A 16,422-nucleotide genomic window follows, 5' to 3' on the forward strand; every position below is an offset into this window, starting at 1 on the left:
ACTTTTGAGCACAATTTTGATGACTCACTCTCCTGTCCACACATGGAGTGGTTTCATTTCCCCCACCTTCCTGGATATTCGTCTTGTGGATGCACTTGTGTCTCGTTGCCTTGAAGGCTGTTGTTGCTCACCACTGGCATTTCTTTCCAGTGTACAGTTTTTTTTTCTTTTTAAGATTTTATTTATCTGACAGAGAGTGCACAAGCAGGGGGAGGGGCAGAGGGAGAGGGAGAAGCAGACTCCTTGCTGAGCAGGGAGCCCAATATGGGGCTCAATCCCAGGACCCCGGGATCATGACCTGAGCCGAAGGCAGACACTTAACCGTCTGAGCCACCCAGGTGCCCCATGTATGCATGTATTTAGATAGGTTGTTCCCTTCTTAAGATCTGTCCATCCATCTGTCCATCTACCCATTGGAGTGGCCTTGAAAAGAGTTTTTGTTTTTTGTTTTTTTTTTTAAGATTTTTTTATTTTTAGAGTGAACATGTTAGTGCATTCCTTGATTTTGGGTTGTCCACGGTTTTCTCACTGTTAGATTCCGGTTAGGCATCTTTGGAGAAACGCTGCAGAAATAATGCTGTCTTCTCAAATGGCACCGAGTCTCCATTTCTGTCATAACCGATGCTGTCCACTTGAATCATTAAGGTGGTGTGTACTAAGCTTTCCTGCAAAGTTACTCCTTCCTCCATTATTATACATATTTTGTGGGAAGAACTTTGAAATTATTTAAGTGTCTTGTTCTGAATGTGTCTTCCTACTTATATCAGTATGGACTTATTATTTCTTATTCAATATTTTAATCCATTATAACCATTTCTTGTGATGGTCACATTGTCCCCAGTTTGGCAAGTGGCTGTTGCTTCAAGCTGGCTTCTGTGTCCTTTTAACATATTCCTATTTCTTATTACCCTTCCCTTGCTTTGGGCACAAGAAGATATTCTCAGGCTTATCTGGAACTTTCCATTGCCCCATTTCTCCATCCTGGTTCTGTTTGTTAGGGAATGGTGTGTAAAAGCCAAGATTTAGGGTGTGTTTATTGCTATTGGGGGTAGGATTTATTTGCATGTGTATGTGTGTGTGCACACACACATTTTCTTCCCCATGTGTATATTGTGAAGACCATAAGTCCATGACAGTGCCTCCATTCCAGTTTTCTCTTGTTCCATATTTGTATGTCTCTTCAACAGAGAAAAACCTGGCTCCCATTATTCCTAACTTCCTTATTTACTTGATCAGTGCCTGTTTGTAACCTGACTCCGTCTTTTCCTCTGCATGTTTGCTCTGCTCATCACTCTGCCTCCCAAGGGTTGTCCCCTGCTCACCTGTGGATGCCCTTCCCACCCCCTTAGGCTCTGACCTCCTTGCTGAACTTTCTCTTTCCTGATCTGGGGGACACACAGTCCCTAGGGTGGGGATTTCTGCCTTCCTCAGCCTCTTGAGGGCTGAAGAGTTCTGGAAGAGAAGGGAAAAGACTTCATATATATTTTCTGTGGCAGACCTGGAAGCAAGTGTATCTCCAAGTGGCCCTGGTTCCTTTTAGTGAGAAATCTAATTTAGATTGCAGTCTGGGTGCTGAGATTGCTCACTACTACTGAAGAAGTTGTTTGTAGGACTTTGGTGTGTAGAGCTGGGGAAATCGTTTTGTTGTTGTTTTCTCTTCTAAATGAGAAAACATTGAGTTCATATGGATATTTCTAATTTATATTTAGGATTAGAGGATTTTTACTTAATATGCTTGGTTATATATTTATAGCTCTTTTCTTTACATTGAAAATCTTGGTTCCTAATGAGCTTATGTTATTTGCTCACTCTGCGTGTTTTTCTTTTCTTTTTTTTTTTATTATTTTATGTTAGTCACCATACAGTACTTCATTAGTTTTTGATTTAGTGTTCCGTGATCCATTGTTTGCGTGTAACACCCAGTGCTCATTATAACTCGTGCCCTCCCTAATACCCATCACTGGGCTAACCCCGCCCCCCGCCCCCCTCCCCCCTCCCCTCTGAAACCCTCAGTTTGTTTCCCAGAGTCCATAGTCTCTCATGGTTCATCTCTCCCTCTGATCCCCCCCCTTCATTTTTCCCTTCCTTCTCCTAACGTCCTCCATGCTATTCCTTATGTTAGACAAATAAGTGAAACCATATGATAATTGACTTTCTCTGCTTGACTTATTTCACTTAGCATAATCTCCTCCAGTCCCATCCATGTTGATGTAAATGGTGGGTATTCATCCTTTCTGATGGCTGAGTAATATTCCATTGTATATATGGACCATATCTTCTTTATCCATTCATCTGTTGAAGGACATCTCGGCTTCTTCCACAGTTTGGCTATTGCGGACATTGCTGCTATGAACATTGGGGTGCATGTGTCCCTTTTCACTACATCTGTATCTTTGGGGTAAATACCCAGTAGTGCAATTGCTGGGTCATAGGGTAGCTCTATTTTTAACTTTTTGAGGAACCTCCATACCGTTTTCCAAAGTGGTTGCACCAACTTGCATTCCCACCAGCAGTGTAAGAGAGTTCCTCTTTCTCCACAACCTCTCCAACATTTGTTTCCTGACTTGTTAATTTTTGCCATTCTAGCTGGTGTATGGTGGTATCTCAGTGTGGTTTTTATTTAAATTTCCCTGATGGCTAATGATGTTGAACATTTTTTCATGTGTCTGTTAGCCACTCATATGTCTTGTTTGGAGAAGTGTCTGTTCATGTCTTCTGCCCATTTTTTGACTTATTTTTTTGGGGGGGTGTTCTCACTCTGCGTGTTTTTCAAAATGACATCAGTGTGATTATTACAACAATTTAAGTGTTATTTGCAGTTCTCTTTGTACGTAAGATACAGCTTACAAAATGAAGTCTATTTCAAGAATTCCAGCTTCCATTTCTATTCCGATCACACTGTTCCCTCACTGCCTGGATAGGTTATGATTTTTATTAGTTTTCAGTTATTCTTCTATAGTTTTTTTTAAATGTGTGTGTGTATTCTCATTCTTAGCTGCGGAGTTGATACTTTGCATACTGTTCTCCACCTTGTTTTTTTTCACTTAATCTACATTGGAGCTCACTGCAGCCCCAAAGGGAGATCCGCCGCTTTCTTTTTGCAGAGCACTGCTCTGGAGTGCCACAGTTGATTCAACTAATTCCCTAGCGATGGATATAATTAGGCTCTTTCCAGTCGTTGCTGCTGCAAATAATGCCACAATGACCAGACCTGCGCATATATGATCTGGTATTTTTGCTCGTGTTTCTTTGGGACAGATTCCTAGAAGAATGGGATTATTGGGACAAAGGATAAATTCATATGTTTGTTCGATACTGCCAAACACCCCTCCAGAGGACTTGTGTTCTAACATTGTACAAACCCAGCAGCACCAGATGAGAGGACCTTTTTTTTTCTGAATCTTGTTCACAGACTTGTCAGACTTCTCTAAGTGGGGGCAGTCTTTCAGGAGGAAAATGGTGTCTACTGTAGTTTTAATTGGCGCTCTCTTATGAGCAGGTAAACATATTTTCATGTTTTAGGACATTTTTATTTCCTTTCCTGTGAATTGCCTGTTCATGTGTCTTGCTTATTTTTCTTCAGGTGTGTTGGTTGTTTTCTTCTTTTTAGAAATTTTTTATGCATTTAGGGATATTAACCCTTTGTGATGTACATCCATCATTCTTTATAAGTTTTTAAATTTTCTTTTGGTTTTTGCCATATAGACTTTTATATAGTAAAACTTGCTAGTCTTTTTCCTTATTACTTCTGGATTTTGAGTCCTAAAGTTTCTTCTACTCCATGATGAGGGAGGAAATTCCCCATGCTTCCTCTAGAGCTTAAGTGTTTCATTATTTTACATTTACACCTCTTACCTGTTTGTAATTTATCCTGAGTACATTTGAGGAATAGATCCAGTTTTTTCTTTTTCCCTATACTTTGGAGATTCTGATAACATGCTATTTTCCAGTTACTGCCTTTTTTTTTTTTTTTTAACATATGTAATGGTACTGTTTAACTTCCTAAATTTAGGGTAAATGCTTTTTGGAATCCATAAAGGAGTAGAAGAGATCTAAACTTTTATCTTTGGTATCTTTAAAAGATGGAATGATTTTTGGAAATCCTTTAGTTGGATTGAACAGGTACGGAAGAAAACATGAGGATATTTGAATGGGTCAGACTCTTTGAAGAAAAGAAAACTTCTATTGTTCAACTCCTGGGAACTATTTCAAGAAATTTGCAAGCACAATCAGAGTTGGCATGATAGTCTCCTTAATCAGCCCAGCCCCCTTAGTCCATTAGCAGTCTTTCCCAACATTAAAATAAATGTCTTATTTATATGTAAAGGTAGGTAATTAGAAATTGAGGTGAGACCTTAATCATGTAATATTGATAAGATTCAGAGAGATTCCAAAAGGAAACATCTATGCCATAACTGGGGAGTTTAAAAAAACCTTTAGCTGATTGTGTATTTATATGTTGGGTTTATTTTGTAACTGTTTTAAGAATACATTATTTATCAAAGTTGAGGACTCTGTATATGGTCCCATTTACCCAGGAGCTGGAGCATATGTTGGTATCCATCATCCTTTCAGAGCACTTTGCAACTTAATAACCAGGTTCCCCATCCAAGGATTTTATTTTATTTGTGGGGTTGTTGGTTTTTGGTTTGGTTTGGTTTGGGTTTTTTGCTTCTGTTCTTTTAGAATAACAAAGTCATTCCACTGGATGCCAGTACCTTTTTTTGCGGTCCCGGTTTTGCTCCCTTCTTGCTTAGTTGAACCAAAGGTATAGTTTGATGTAGTAACTCCCACTGCTTGGTAGCTAATAGCTTACCATCTACTATGGTTTAGGAAATTAGAAGGTTGTTAAAAATCACTGACCAACATCTTTCTTTTCTTTCTTTCTTTCCTTTTTTTTTTTTTTTATTTTTTTAAGCAAGCAAGCCTCTGGGATCCTTAATAACTAATGCTTGCTGATTTTTTAAAAAATATTAATCCATAATCTGCTTTGATTAAAGATGAGAAATGCATATTTTACTGTCACTTTGGGGCAGTGGGGAAGCAGAACCATAATCATATGTTCATTAGATAGCTGTCATCTGCCAGCACCTTTTCTCTCTCCTTCCCATATTTTGTTTAGAGAGACTCCTTTCTGCCATTTAGCTTAGTCTTCTATTACCTCATGGCAGGAATCCTACAGATCGACATTCAACGTGTTCCCAATGCTTTTATATAAACGATAGAAGGATAGATTAACTTCATCGAGGTCCCAGTTGAGAGCTTGGATCTTGAGGAGTTACTTTGCTTTACACTGGTGTTGAATAGCTCTGGTCTAATCTTGACCTGTTTGAGAAAGCAATGCTAAAGGTCACGAGGGTGACGTAGGCACCCTCTCCTCCCTCCTGGACACACCTCTGAGAACTGCAGGCTCAGGTGGGTTGGGGGTCAGGAACGGAATCTCCCTGCTGGGGGTTATTCTAGGCACGACAGGCCAGAGGTGAGGTGGGCAGCTTGTGTTCAGGACCCCTGGCTCTGGCCATGCTGCAGCCCCTGCAGCCCGTCTGTGTCTCAGGTGTTCTTCCCACCCACCCTCCTGCTCTTACTTGTCTCCTGTTGCCTGAAAAACATTTTCTTCTCAGGAAAGGATCTGGCTTCAGTTCAGTTGATGCATATCAGTGTGAACTTAAGAGATGCTTTGATTTTTAGCTGCCTTTCTAATGATGAAGGAAGAGAAATGTGGTCCCTTTATAACAATTTCAGGTATTAACACAAAGAATGGGGGCTAACTCAGTGGAATAGAAAAATCTTCCCGCTCTCTGAAACCATGCCATGGTGACAGCCATGCTGTTAGGTGACAAACGCATATTCAGGAAGAGGTGGGAGGAGAAATGTGGGGAAGAGCAACACTGCCCACTATAATAGCAAATACAGGCCGTTATTTACTGCCTTACTGTAAGCGAAAACCGTGTGACTGCAGTTACAGGATTTTTATTTCTTCTGAGTTGATACTGAAGGCCATAAAGAGTAAGCATTGGAACAAAAATAGATAAAATGCTTTGCTCTAAACAGCTCCAGAACTTCCTGTTTCTGTGGTAAGACCTGTTTTGATGTGTCTAATATTCATCAGTAGCTGGTAGGTATTTTATCAATGCTGTTACCTCAGCCACTGTACTTTGGCACTCACCTTCCAGAAGAGAGAAGTTTCTGATTATTCTCTTAATTCCTAAAGGCTCCTAGCTTATTTGAATTATATTCTCTGAACAGAGACTTTCTCTTGGAATTATTTTCCTCGGCTACTTTGAAGCATTTTTTTTTCACCCACCAGTAGAACTAAAAAAGGTAGTAGTTGGTACAGTGCAAGGGAAAGTATTTCTTAATTGGTGTCATACAAGATGGGGTCAGCATAATCCTTATTAGTGTAAGTGTGTGGCTTGTTGCTACTACCATTGCTAGAAGTCTTTTGTTTAACACTTTGATACATAATGAGCTAGACAAGGATTCATAATTTTTTATTTGCGTGGTATTACTTTTGGCAAAGGGAAAGAAATCAAGAAAGAGCAAAAAGCAATATATATTATAGAAGCCCTCTGTATAACAGTGGATAATTGGAAACAACTCCAACCTAAAATACTTTAAGAACAGTTTGGCAAATGATGACATATATAATAGAAATGTTAAAAATGTCTTTTGACGTATGAATATAAACGAAGTTGAAGTGCAGATCCCAAGGTGGTATAGACACCATTTAAAATGATAGGAAAGAGTACATTTTGTTAGACCCTGGGGTGTGTGGTCAGCCGTGGTGCAGGAAAAACAATACTGGATGTTGCTTCCAGCGATTTAGGACTTGCTCCCTTCATGCCAACTTCTTCATCTCTCCCATGGGAATGGTGGGATCTGTCCGCCTGTACCACAGAGTTGTTGAGAGGCAGGTAAGTTTGGGAAAGGATCTTGGAATAGATAGTCTCTTTCAACTCTACCCTTCAGAAAATTGGCGCTGGATAAGGAAGTCTCCGCTCTGCTGTTACCTGGCTCTCTGGTTTTCTTAACCTCTTTGGTATCCATTTTCTCATTTCTAAAACGAAGGCACGGACAGGATCTTCTCCAGAGTCGTTTCCAGTGTCAGATTCTGCAGAAGTTTCAGTGCTTCAGAAGCAGGCTCTGCCACAAGTTCTAACATATGTGCTTTTTTACCTCGCCTTTTTAGATGGTGTCACTGTGGTGCTGATTTATCTGCTCATGTTATTCTAGCTTTGTCTCAATCTGGAATTCATTTTTTAAGTGTAGCTATGTTGTGTGAGATTGAAAAAAAATAGTTCTGTTTTCCCTGGAAGGCTCTAGGTTTTGTACCGTTTCGTCAGTTATGTTGTATTCACAGTTTGACAGAGCATACTTGGGTATGTCCTAAGGTTAGAGGTTGTCAGGTTTGTTTTTTTTTTCCTCTCAAGTTTCATTTATTTATTTTATTTTAAACCAGAAGAAGTTTGCAAACACGAAATGGACAGCTTGACCAAAAGTTTGAGAACATTATCCTGTAGACCATCTGTGCCTCTGGGCCACACACAAAGGGGCGCCCGAGTCAGTGGCCACCGGCACCTTCAGCGTGCTCTGTGGCCTATACTGTTGCTTGCCTTGGGCAAGTCCCCTAATCTCTTTGTGCTTCACTTCTTCCCATCTGTAACTTGCCTTTCGTCGGGGGCTCGGACAGGGCTGTGCTGGGACTGAGGCCTTTCCGGGGGATGGAAGGAGACGAGTAGAAGGCAGAGGACTCTGGCTTTAACAGGAACACTGCATCAAAAACTAGTGATGTAACATCACATAATAAAAATAAATAAATAAAATAAAAAACAGTCTCCGTGTTCTTTCCTTTTTCTCCTGCATTCCCTACTTGTCAGCGGTAATCGAATTCTGCAACTAAAGCCTATCCATCGTAAGTATACATTGGAAGTTCTTTTTACTCCACATTGGCCAAAGGTCTGAATTTGAATAGTCAGTTAACTAATTGTGAAATTATAGATACAATCTTATTTACTCCATATTCCTATTCTTTCCCCAATTAGCCCTACAATAGTCTCTTTATTATTATTATTTCACTATAATTGTGGAGGAAGTAATAAAGTTGTTCAAATTTGGTTTGAGAAATTGTCTCCTTAAGGGATTTTATAGGTGAAAAACTAGAAAAGAACCATTTTATTGGCCCAGGAAGGCAGGTGATCCGTACCTTCCATTTCTAAAGTTATTCTAAAACCGTCCTATGAACGTTTAAGAAGTGTGACAATTTAGGGGAAATGATTTACGTGTCAGACAAATCAAGACAATGGCATTATTATAGAATAGGAATTTTCAAAGCCAGTAGAGACAGTGAGGGCACTTTTTAAACTAGAGTTAAAAATACTTTGGTTTTATACAAGTAAATGTTGAGACTGATTTAAAATTGGAATTAGGGGCGCCTGGGCGGCTGAGTTGTTAAGCGTCTGCCTTTGGCTCAGGTCATGATCCCAGGGTCCTGGGATCAAGCCCCGCATCGGGCTCCCTGCTCCGCGGGAAGCCTGCTTCTCCCTCTCCCACTCCCCCTGCTTGTGTTTCCTCTCTCCGTGTCTCTGTCAAATAAATAAATCTTTAAAATAAAATAAAATAAAATGGAATTGGATGGTTTGCACTTAAATTCTTCTAACATTGCTGACCTTCTTCAGGTTTTTAAATATGAGTGTGTATGAGAGGCACATAAGATTAGACTTTAAAGTAGATCTTAAAAAATGTTAAGTGATATCCATGGAAATAAATTACAAATTTGTCTATACAAAGTAAAACTGGGAAACTTTGGGGTTCTGAGTCTAAAAACTTACCATAAGGTTGATTGTGGTGATTTATTTTTAAAAGGTTCTTTATTGAAGACATTTCTCCTTTTTATTAGAAGACTAGATAGTCTGGGCTCTGCTGATTACTTTTTAAGGATAAAATCTCCAGGATCCAGTCCTTATTTGCAATAGGGGTTTTGTCTGCTGTGTCTTGATAGGATGTTGCCGTGAGCACTGGCGTCCTCCCCGGTCCCGTGCTGTGGGGTTAAGTAGGCACCCGGTCTCCTCACGTCCGGTTGCCTTCGCTTTAAGAGTTAATGATGTCTGCAGGTGTGTTGGGATTAGCACTGTAAAGTTGTGTAAGGGCTTTTTCTTTCTTTTGATCTCCCGAAAGGGATGAAAGATAGCCATTAAACTCAAGGGATTAGGTCCCCTCTCTTTAAAGACTTTAGGTACCATAAATATTTCACTTCAGATGTAAGGTGAAGAATTGTATACATCTGGGGTAAAATGGGTGTTTTATATTACCAGTTGGAAATTATTCAGTCTCTTCTTACAAATTAAGTGATCGTTGTAGAGATATTTTCTCCCAGCCTGTAGTGGACTGAGATTGGAAGAAAATGTGTGGGTGTCTATCTCAGAGTTATACTGATTGTTTTCCCTTCATTCTTATACCTTTTTCTTCCTTTTTTCTAAATGTGTTGCCTACATCATGCCTCCCCCCCTGCCCTTTCGGTTCTCTTCACTTTGTATAACTGCTGGTACGCTCAAAAACTCCTGCCTTGAAAACTTGGAGAACAACTACCATGCTCCCATGTTCGGTTTAAGTGTGTGCCCAGTTTTTGAAAAGAGGCCCTTTATTTTGTCCTTCCTCTTCCTTTAAACTGACACTACTCAGAAAAGGAAAGGGAGGTTGAGGTGCTGGCAGCAGAGTTAGACCATCATGGTTACTCCATGATCGAAGAGCTGGTGGGAAAGCAGGAGATGAGGCCTGCGTAGGGAAACAGGGTTTCAGCCCTTCCACTCTGCCCTGCGCCCCACTTTGCCCACTTTGCTTCAGAATGGAATGCTGGAGACTTTTTTGTCCTTTGTGTTTTTCTTAGGATGGACTGTTGCAACATGGAATGGATTATTTTATATATATCTAATGGTATTTGGAATTAGGGACTTAGGAGAGGAAGGGGTAGGGTTTGGTAGTGCCAGCCCTAGGATCAGACTGTTAAATGATTATTCCTATTCTCTTAGCCATATTACATAATCGGCCATTTAGAACAGATTTAAAGCACGCTCAGTTGGCCCAGTGGTCTACTGTATCTATATGATTATGCAGTTTGTATTTTGTCCCTGAATTTAGGAGAGTGTGTATGGGTTATCTGTGTTTAAGCTGACAGTGATGGGTTCTGTTATTTGCTATGACACATGAGATATACACTCAAGCCTTTCCCAGAGTTCCTTGCCCCTTTTTATTTTGTTCTTTTTATTGGAGAAAATTGGGGTGATGAAGTACCAGATTGCAGGCAGTTAACAAACAGTATGTAGATTTGAACCCTACAGCATGTCTTAGTGATGTGAAGAGAGGGAAAAATAAAATTATGAGTAGATGGTTATTAGAGATGGTGAACATAAGCACCAGATGAATTAGTTGAATATATCCAGTTGCAGGGGGTTGAAGATTAAGGCATTAAGGGCCTCATGCTTGATGACACTGTCCTGCGTTCCGATTAGGGGTCTGCTCAGTTACCGCCTTAAACCTCTACTTCCGATGCTTCGTAAAATTATAGGAATGACTCGATGTGGAAAGCTTATCCAAATTTGGGGCCTATAATATGACTCTAAAAGAAAGACGGGGGCAAAAAGAAACTGTGAAAGGTGTTTGGCAACGAGCAAGAGCGGGAGCTCACAAACTCTTTGAAGGTCAATTAGCCAGAAAATGTGCTAAAGACTGGGTGCTGTGCTGCGTTACTGGCCGAGAATTACCCCCAAGGTCCTCAAAGTGGTCCTGCCGCTTGAGCACAGAGACAATTACAGACCTGGAGGAGATGCTACAAAAGCTTTAATTAAGGGACTTACTTACACCCCACTAGGTTTTGGAAATTAAATTCTTGCTTGTGCTTAACTGATGTTTCTTTTGTCTGGGCTTCCACATGGATTTCAGCAAGAGAGCACTACTTTCCCCCCGGGTCTGTTTTATGTTGGAGGCCGTTTCGCTGTGACGGATACCAGCAAAGCGGGGCGCTTAATCCGTGTCAGGAACCAGGTGAAAAAGGGGGCTGAGGGGCTTTGTGCCAGGGAGCATCTGGGGCACAGGTTGAAAATTGGAGTGTTTACAGCAAACCAGGAACTCTGGGCTTAGATACCTGAAGAGTAGGCGGCTGTATTTTTTAGAATTTGAATTTTAGAATTCCCATTATTAATAAGGCAATAGGATTTTCCTTGAATTGGCAACTTTGTCTCTCGGCCCAGCAGGCTACTCTTTCTCCAGAGGCACCTGTTTGATTTTTGTTGAGGAGGTTAGAGTGGCCTCTGACTGCCATCCGGGGCTGGTTTTTCACAAGCCCAGACCCAGATTGCGGCTCTGTTTGGCTGTGACTTCTTCTGGAATGACTGGTTTAAGTTGCATCCAGTCCCAGCTAGAGTGTTAGGATCCATTCATCTGCCTGAGTTACTGAGCTCAACCACCCTGCTGCTGATGGGAGATGCCCTTATCTTTGAACTCGGGCCGAATTGCTGCCTTAGCTGGGTGCGTGCCCTTTGTTTTGGTGGTGAAGCAATGCTCTCTTGGCTGCCTTCTTTGGAGCGGTTCCTTTCTGCTGCAAAGTTTGCTTACAACCACACAGTCTATATTTTCTTTCAGGATTTCTAGTCCATACCCATCAGTCAAGAGGTCCATTCTTTAGGTTCTCTCTGTACCCATGGAAGTCCCTTTTGTGTGCCTCTCAACTTGTGTATGTGAAGAACAAACCTGTAGCCTTGCTCTGACTGAACAGAAGAGGAAGCAAATCTTAAGTGCTTCCGGTCATAATCTGACCTTGTGAGAAATGAAAAATGGCAAGAAATTGATCATGGTCGTCACAGGCTAATGTGTGCGGTTTTCAGCAAGGTTTATATGGAAATCCATTCGTGAACGTCATTGTTACATGTGGGTTGGGGAGGAGAGGGTTAGCACTGTGGATGAGAGGCCAGAGGACCCCTTTGGTGCCCGCTCCCTTCGGCAGCAGCTCCTCCTCGGGCAGCGAAGGCCCTGTGGCCTGGGGGTGATATAGGGTGTGGTAAGTGCCTCAGATGGATCTGTGTGCTGGGCTGAGAGCTCTTGATACTTCTTACATTCGTTAGAATACTCTCATAGTTATGTTTTAAATAACATATAATATGAATTTGTTTTCTTTGCTTTTCTTTGGAAAGAGGGAAAATTGTATTTAGTGATAGGAACGTTTTTGTTTAAGTACCTGACCGGTTAATGAGCTAAAGCCAAGTATGGTCCAGACTTCTAGAGAAAAGGACAGGGTGGCATTATCACGCTTGCTCACGGAAGAAGAATGTAACTGAATTTTGCTAAAAAGTGCTGATTCAAAAAGTTGTTTTACAAAGTAGAAATTCTAAGTTCTTATCTCCTAAGCTTTATTTTGCTAACATTGTTAGAACTAGCACATCTGGCTTAGATTCTAAAATAGTCTGGTTTTATGCTTCAGTTAAAATGAATCCAATCAAATTGGAATTTGTAGATAAAAAGGAAGGATTTTGATACACAGTGAGGATTCTTAAACATGGCAGAGTTACCAGTGAAGGTCTATAAGCTTCCTTTCTGGATGGCCTTTAAAAATAGGCTGGTGTTGTTTTTGTTTTTGTTTTTGTTTTTGTTTTCAGTTAGCATAGGGTGTCCAGCTACAAATAATTCTGTAAAAAGGGGTGATGCATGGTGAAATGAAGGTTCCCCGATTCTTGGTTACACTGCTTAGCATCAGCACTTTATACAAGCTTCACTTTTTGTCATTTGAAGATTTGGGCAGTGGAGGGAGGGGGGATGGTTTTGTAAATTGGGTTTTTGTTTTGATAGTGTTAAAATACACCATCTTTACTAGATTTAGTGCTATTCATATCTCACTAAGGCTCTGCATTATCAATCCAGTTGGTTTCTGTGTTTTTTGAGTCTTTTCTCTGCCCCTGTCCCCAAGTGTGGATTAATATGCATAGCCAAATACTTCAAATGCAGTTCAGTGAAAGTCTTGCTTTAATAAGACAGTTTAGTTTGGGGGGATGTGAGGAACAAGCCACCTTCTAGTCCAGCCCAGGATGCTTTGGGGGTTAAGAATGACAATTAAAAATGTTTTTCAGAAATATAAACACATCCTCCCGGACTGACTGGGAAGTACGTGGAATCGTCCTGTGTCTTTTTGGTGTAGTTGGTACTGACTTGTTAACAGCACGCTGCTCCTCCCCCCATGCTGTATTTCTTCATCATGCTGACCTTGGAGCCATTAGTAGCCTCAGCAGTTTATTCTTTCATAAATAATGCACTCTGAAATGGCAGGCTGCAAGCTTGTGGCCCAGCTCTGCTGGGTATTTATAGTTCATGCCAGTAACCGTTTCGGTTGAATCAGGCAGGAGCTGTGGGCCTGATCCCTTTTCAAGTTGGTGGCAAGTGAAATGACTCAGCTTTTTTTTTTTTTTTTTTAAACTTGAGTGGGGAATGAGCACTGATGAACTCTTGTGGCTCTCGTCATAGTGAATATGGAGTGGGCCTGGTTGTTTGCTTGTTTTTAGCTGTTTGATCCTCCACAACAGTTCCTGGTTTGGTGAGCCCTAGCTCTGGGTATCGATACGCAAATGAAGAGAGCGCTTTCTGCCTGTCTTGAAGTAACTCAGGGGTCATCCCAGGCTGGTTTGTGCTGGTCTTTTACAGAAGATGCTCTAAAACTGCTGAGAAAGTTCTTTCTCCAACAGGAATGCGGGTTGCATTCTGGTAGCAAGGCCTGAGCCTGCCGGTGACCGTGCAGTTTCTGTTTCTCTGTGTAATAAGGTAGAAAAGTGAGTTTTGAATAGTAAATGAATTCAAGGGTGGACTTTTCATCCAGCAGGTAGGACTATGGAAAAACCTGTTTCAAACAGGTTCTTCTCTTGCAACGTCATCAGTTTTACATTTCATTTCTCCCCTTTGTCCTTCCTCCCTGTGGAGCTCACCGAGGATTTCTCCAGCTGTGCTCCTCCAGCCTCCTTTTCTTGATCCTGCCTGCCTGAAGCCCTGGGATTAAAACAAACAAACGGAAAAAAACCCACAAAAACAAAAACCCATGCAGGGCCCTGATTTTCATATTTGTGCTTAACCTTTTCCTTGTAAGAGTTCCTTGCTGTAATATTGAATATTTCATTTTAAGAGTAGAAAGTATGAGGACAGCACTCTCATTTCTTAGCCAATGGTTTAAAGACATTATTTTTCCAGCATCCTAGTGAGTCGTAGGTGTTAAATGTCTGTTGACGCTTTTGCCAGGAGAAACGTTTATTTCTCTCCTCTTTTTCAGGCCCTGCTTTCTTCCCTGGGAGATGCGCAGAGATCTTTGCCAGGGGTCAGAGCATCGGGAAGCTTGGGGTCCTTCATCCTGATGTCATCACCAAATTTGAGCTGACTATGCCCTGCTCCTCCCTGGAAATCAATATCGAGCCTTTTTTGTGAAGATGGGTCTCTGCTGTGTGACTCTCTCCCTGAGTGTCCCTTTCTCCTTCCTTGTCATCCTGTAGCCATCTCCACAGGGACCATCCATTTGTGCTTTAATGTTTAATAAAGTAGAAAGCGATGGCTGGCTCCGTGGGTCAATGCTGCCTGCTCCCTGCATTAGGACAGCTTATGGAACGTGGTGTCCGTGAAGCTGCATGGTTAGGAAAAGCCCAGAGGAGCACAGGATCAGAGCTTGGCTGATGAAACAGGAGAGTGGATTCGGAGGCCGGGCACACAAGTACGAGAGATTGGAAGATTTCCAGTTAGTGCTCACATTTGACGTGCATTCAGCATTGGGAAACGGTATTTTTAGGAGACCATTAGGAAGCAGTAACCGTCTAGCAGTTACAGCCTTTGAAGTCATTTTTTTTTTTTTAAGATTTTATTTATTTGACAGAGCACAAGCAGAGGGATCAGCAGGCAGAGGGAGAGGGAGAAGCAGGCTCCCCGCTGAGCAAGGAGCCGGATGTGGGACTTGATCCTAGGACCCCGAGGTCATGACCTGAGCCAAAGGCAGCTGCTTAACCCGACTGAGCCACCCAGGCGCCCCTGAAGTCATTTTAAAGTGGAAGAAAAATCTGTCACAAGTATTTGAAATATTTGAAGGTGTGGAGGTGTTTGCACTCCATGATATCCTGAGACTACGTGCAACACAGTCGTGTTCTGCCAGCCAAGTTAAACATGTTGATAGCAGTGCAGCGTGAACACTGGGAAACAGTGAAAAAATTATTTTTGCCCTAGGCTGTACATTTTACTGTAATCAATATTATAAAATCATGGTTTTAAATATTTAATTGAGCAACTAGGTTCTATCTTATTTTATAGGGAAGTATTGGATCTCCTCTGAAGCTAAGTTTCTGTCAATCTGCCTTGTCTTGCCTCCTAATTTACTTTTCTACTTTGATGTAGACTCCTCCAATAGATACCGATAGTGAAAAAAGCTAGGTCTAATGTTTGAGATAAGTTCTCAGTTACTGTTAAGATGACATGAAACACAAAATGTAAAACTTAAAGTGCCAGTAGAAATAGCTAACAAAGTGAGAATTATGTTTATGGAGCTTTGCTGAACCTGCTATGAAGAAACCCCACCCTGTTAACTGCCTTGAATCAGGGCAGCAAGGTCCAACCTAGCAAGATCTGTGAACATTCAGACTGTCCTGTTCCTTCCCAATTCTGTTGTAGGCAGATCCTTAGAGCATTTAAATGAAGTGAGATATGCTCACAAAAAAATATCAGAAGGTTTGTATTCAGCATACTTAAAGATATTTCCCCAAAGAAGATACATGAAATAAGCATTTGAAAAGACGCTCAAGTCATTAGTCATCAGGGACATGCAAATAGAAACCACAATACAAATTGAAATGGCTACAGTTTGAGAGACTGGCTCATACCAAGTATTGGTGAGACCAGAACTGTGGGACCTCTGTGCTCTGCTGGTGGGAACAGAAGAAACAGTGTTAATTTATAGTAGCTACCACCCAAATGTTCAGCAGCTGAGTGGATAAATTCTCATACAGTATTTCTCAGCAATAAAAAGGAATGACCTACTGGGCGCCTGAGTGGCTGTCAGTTAAGCGTCTGACTCTTGATTTTAGCTCAGGTCATGATCTTAGGGTCGTGAGATCGAGCCCCATGTCAGGTTCCGTGCTGGACGTGGAGCCTGCTTAAGATTCTCCTTCTCCCCCCTCCACCCCTGAAAAAAAAGGCGGGGACGAATGAATTACTGAAGAATATGAATGAATCCCAAAGCATGCTCAGCAAAAGAAACCAGACCCAAGACTACCTGTGATTCCACATACATGAAATTCTAGAAAAGATGCAGTTTGGTTGGCTAGAGCTCATGGAAGGCAAGGGACTGCAAAGGGTAAAGTGGAAGCTCTTGGGGATGATGGAAAGAATCTTTTCCCTAATAATTTTACACAACAGATCCAT

The 16,422-nt window shown here is 41.4% G+C and overlaps 1 protein-coding gene across 2 annotated transcripts in view; it reads left to right on the top strand.

The window, feature by feature from the left end:
• Positions 1-14,577, top strand: part of FARSB (phenylalanyl-tRNA synthetase subunit beta) — a 67,805-nt gene extending 53,228 nt beyond the window's left edge. For both annotated transcript variants that reach the window (XM_025890948.2, XM_073878058.1), the window contains one exon: positions 14,297-14,577. In XM_025890948.2, coding sequence (XP_025746733.1) covers positions 14,297-14,448 — 152 coding nt within the window. In that variant the 3' untranslated portion in view covers positions 14,449-14,577. The remainder of the gene's footprint in view (positions 1-14,296) is intronic.
• Positions 14,578-16,422: the final 1,845 nt, after the last annotated feature.

This window comes from Callorhinus ursinus, unplaced genomic scaffold (assembly GCF_003265705.2).
Source record: "Callorhinus ursinus isolate GAN/ISIS: 27379988/994484 unplaced genomic scaffold, GSC_fseal_2.0 scaffold2, whole genome shotgun sequence".
Classification (NCBI taxonomy): Eukaryota; Metazoa; Chordata; class Mammalia; order Carnivora; family Otariidae; genus Callorhinus; species Callorhinus ursinus.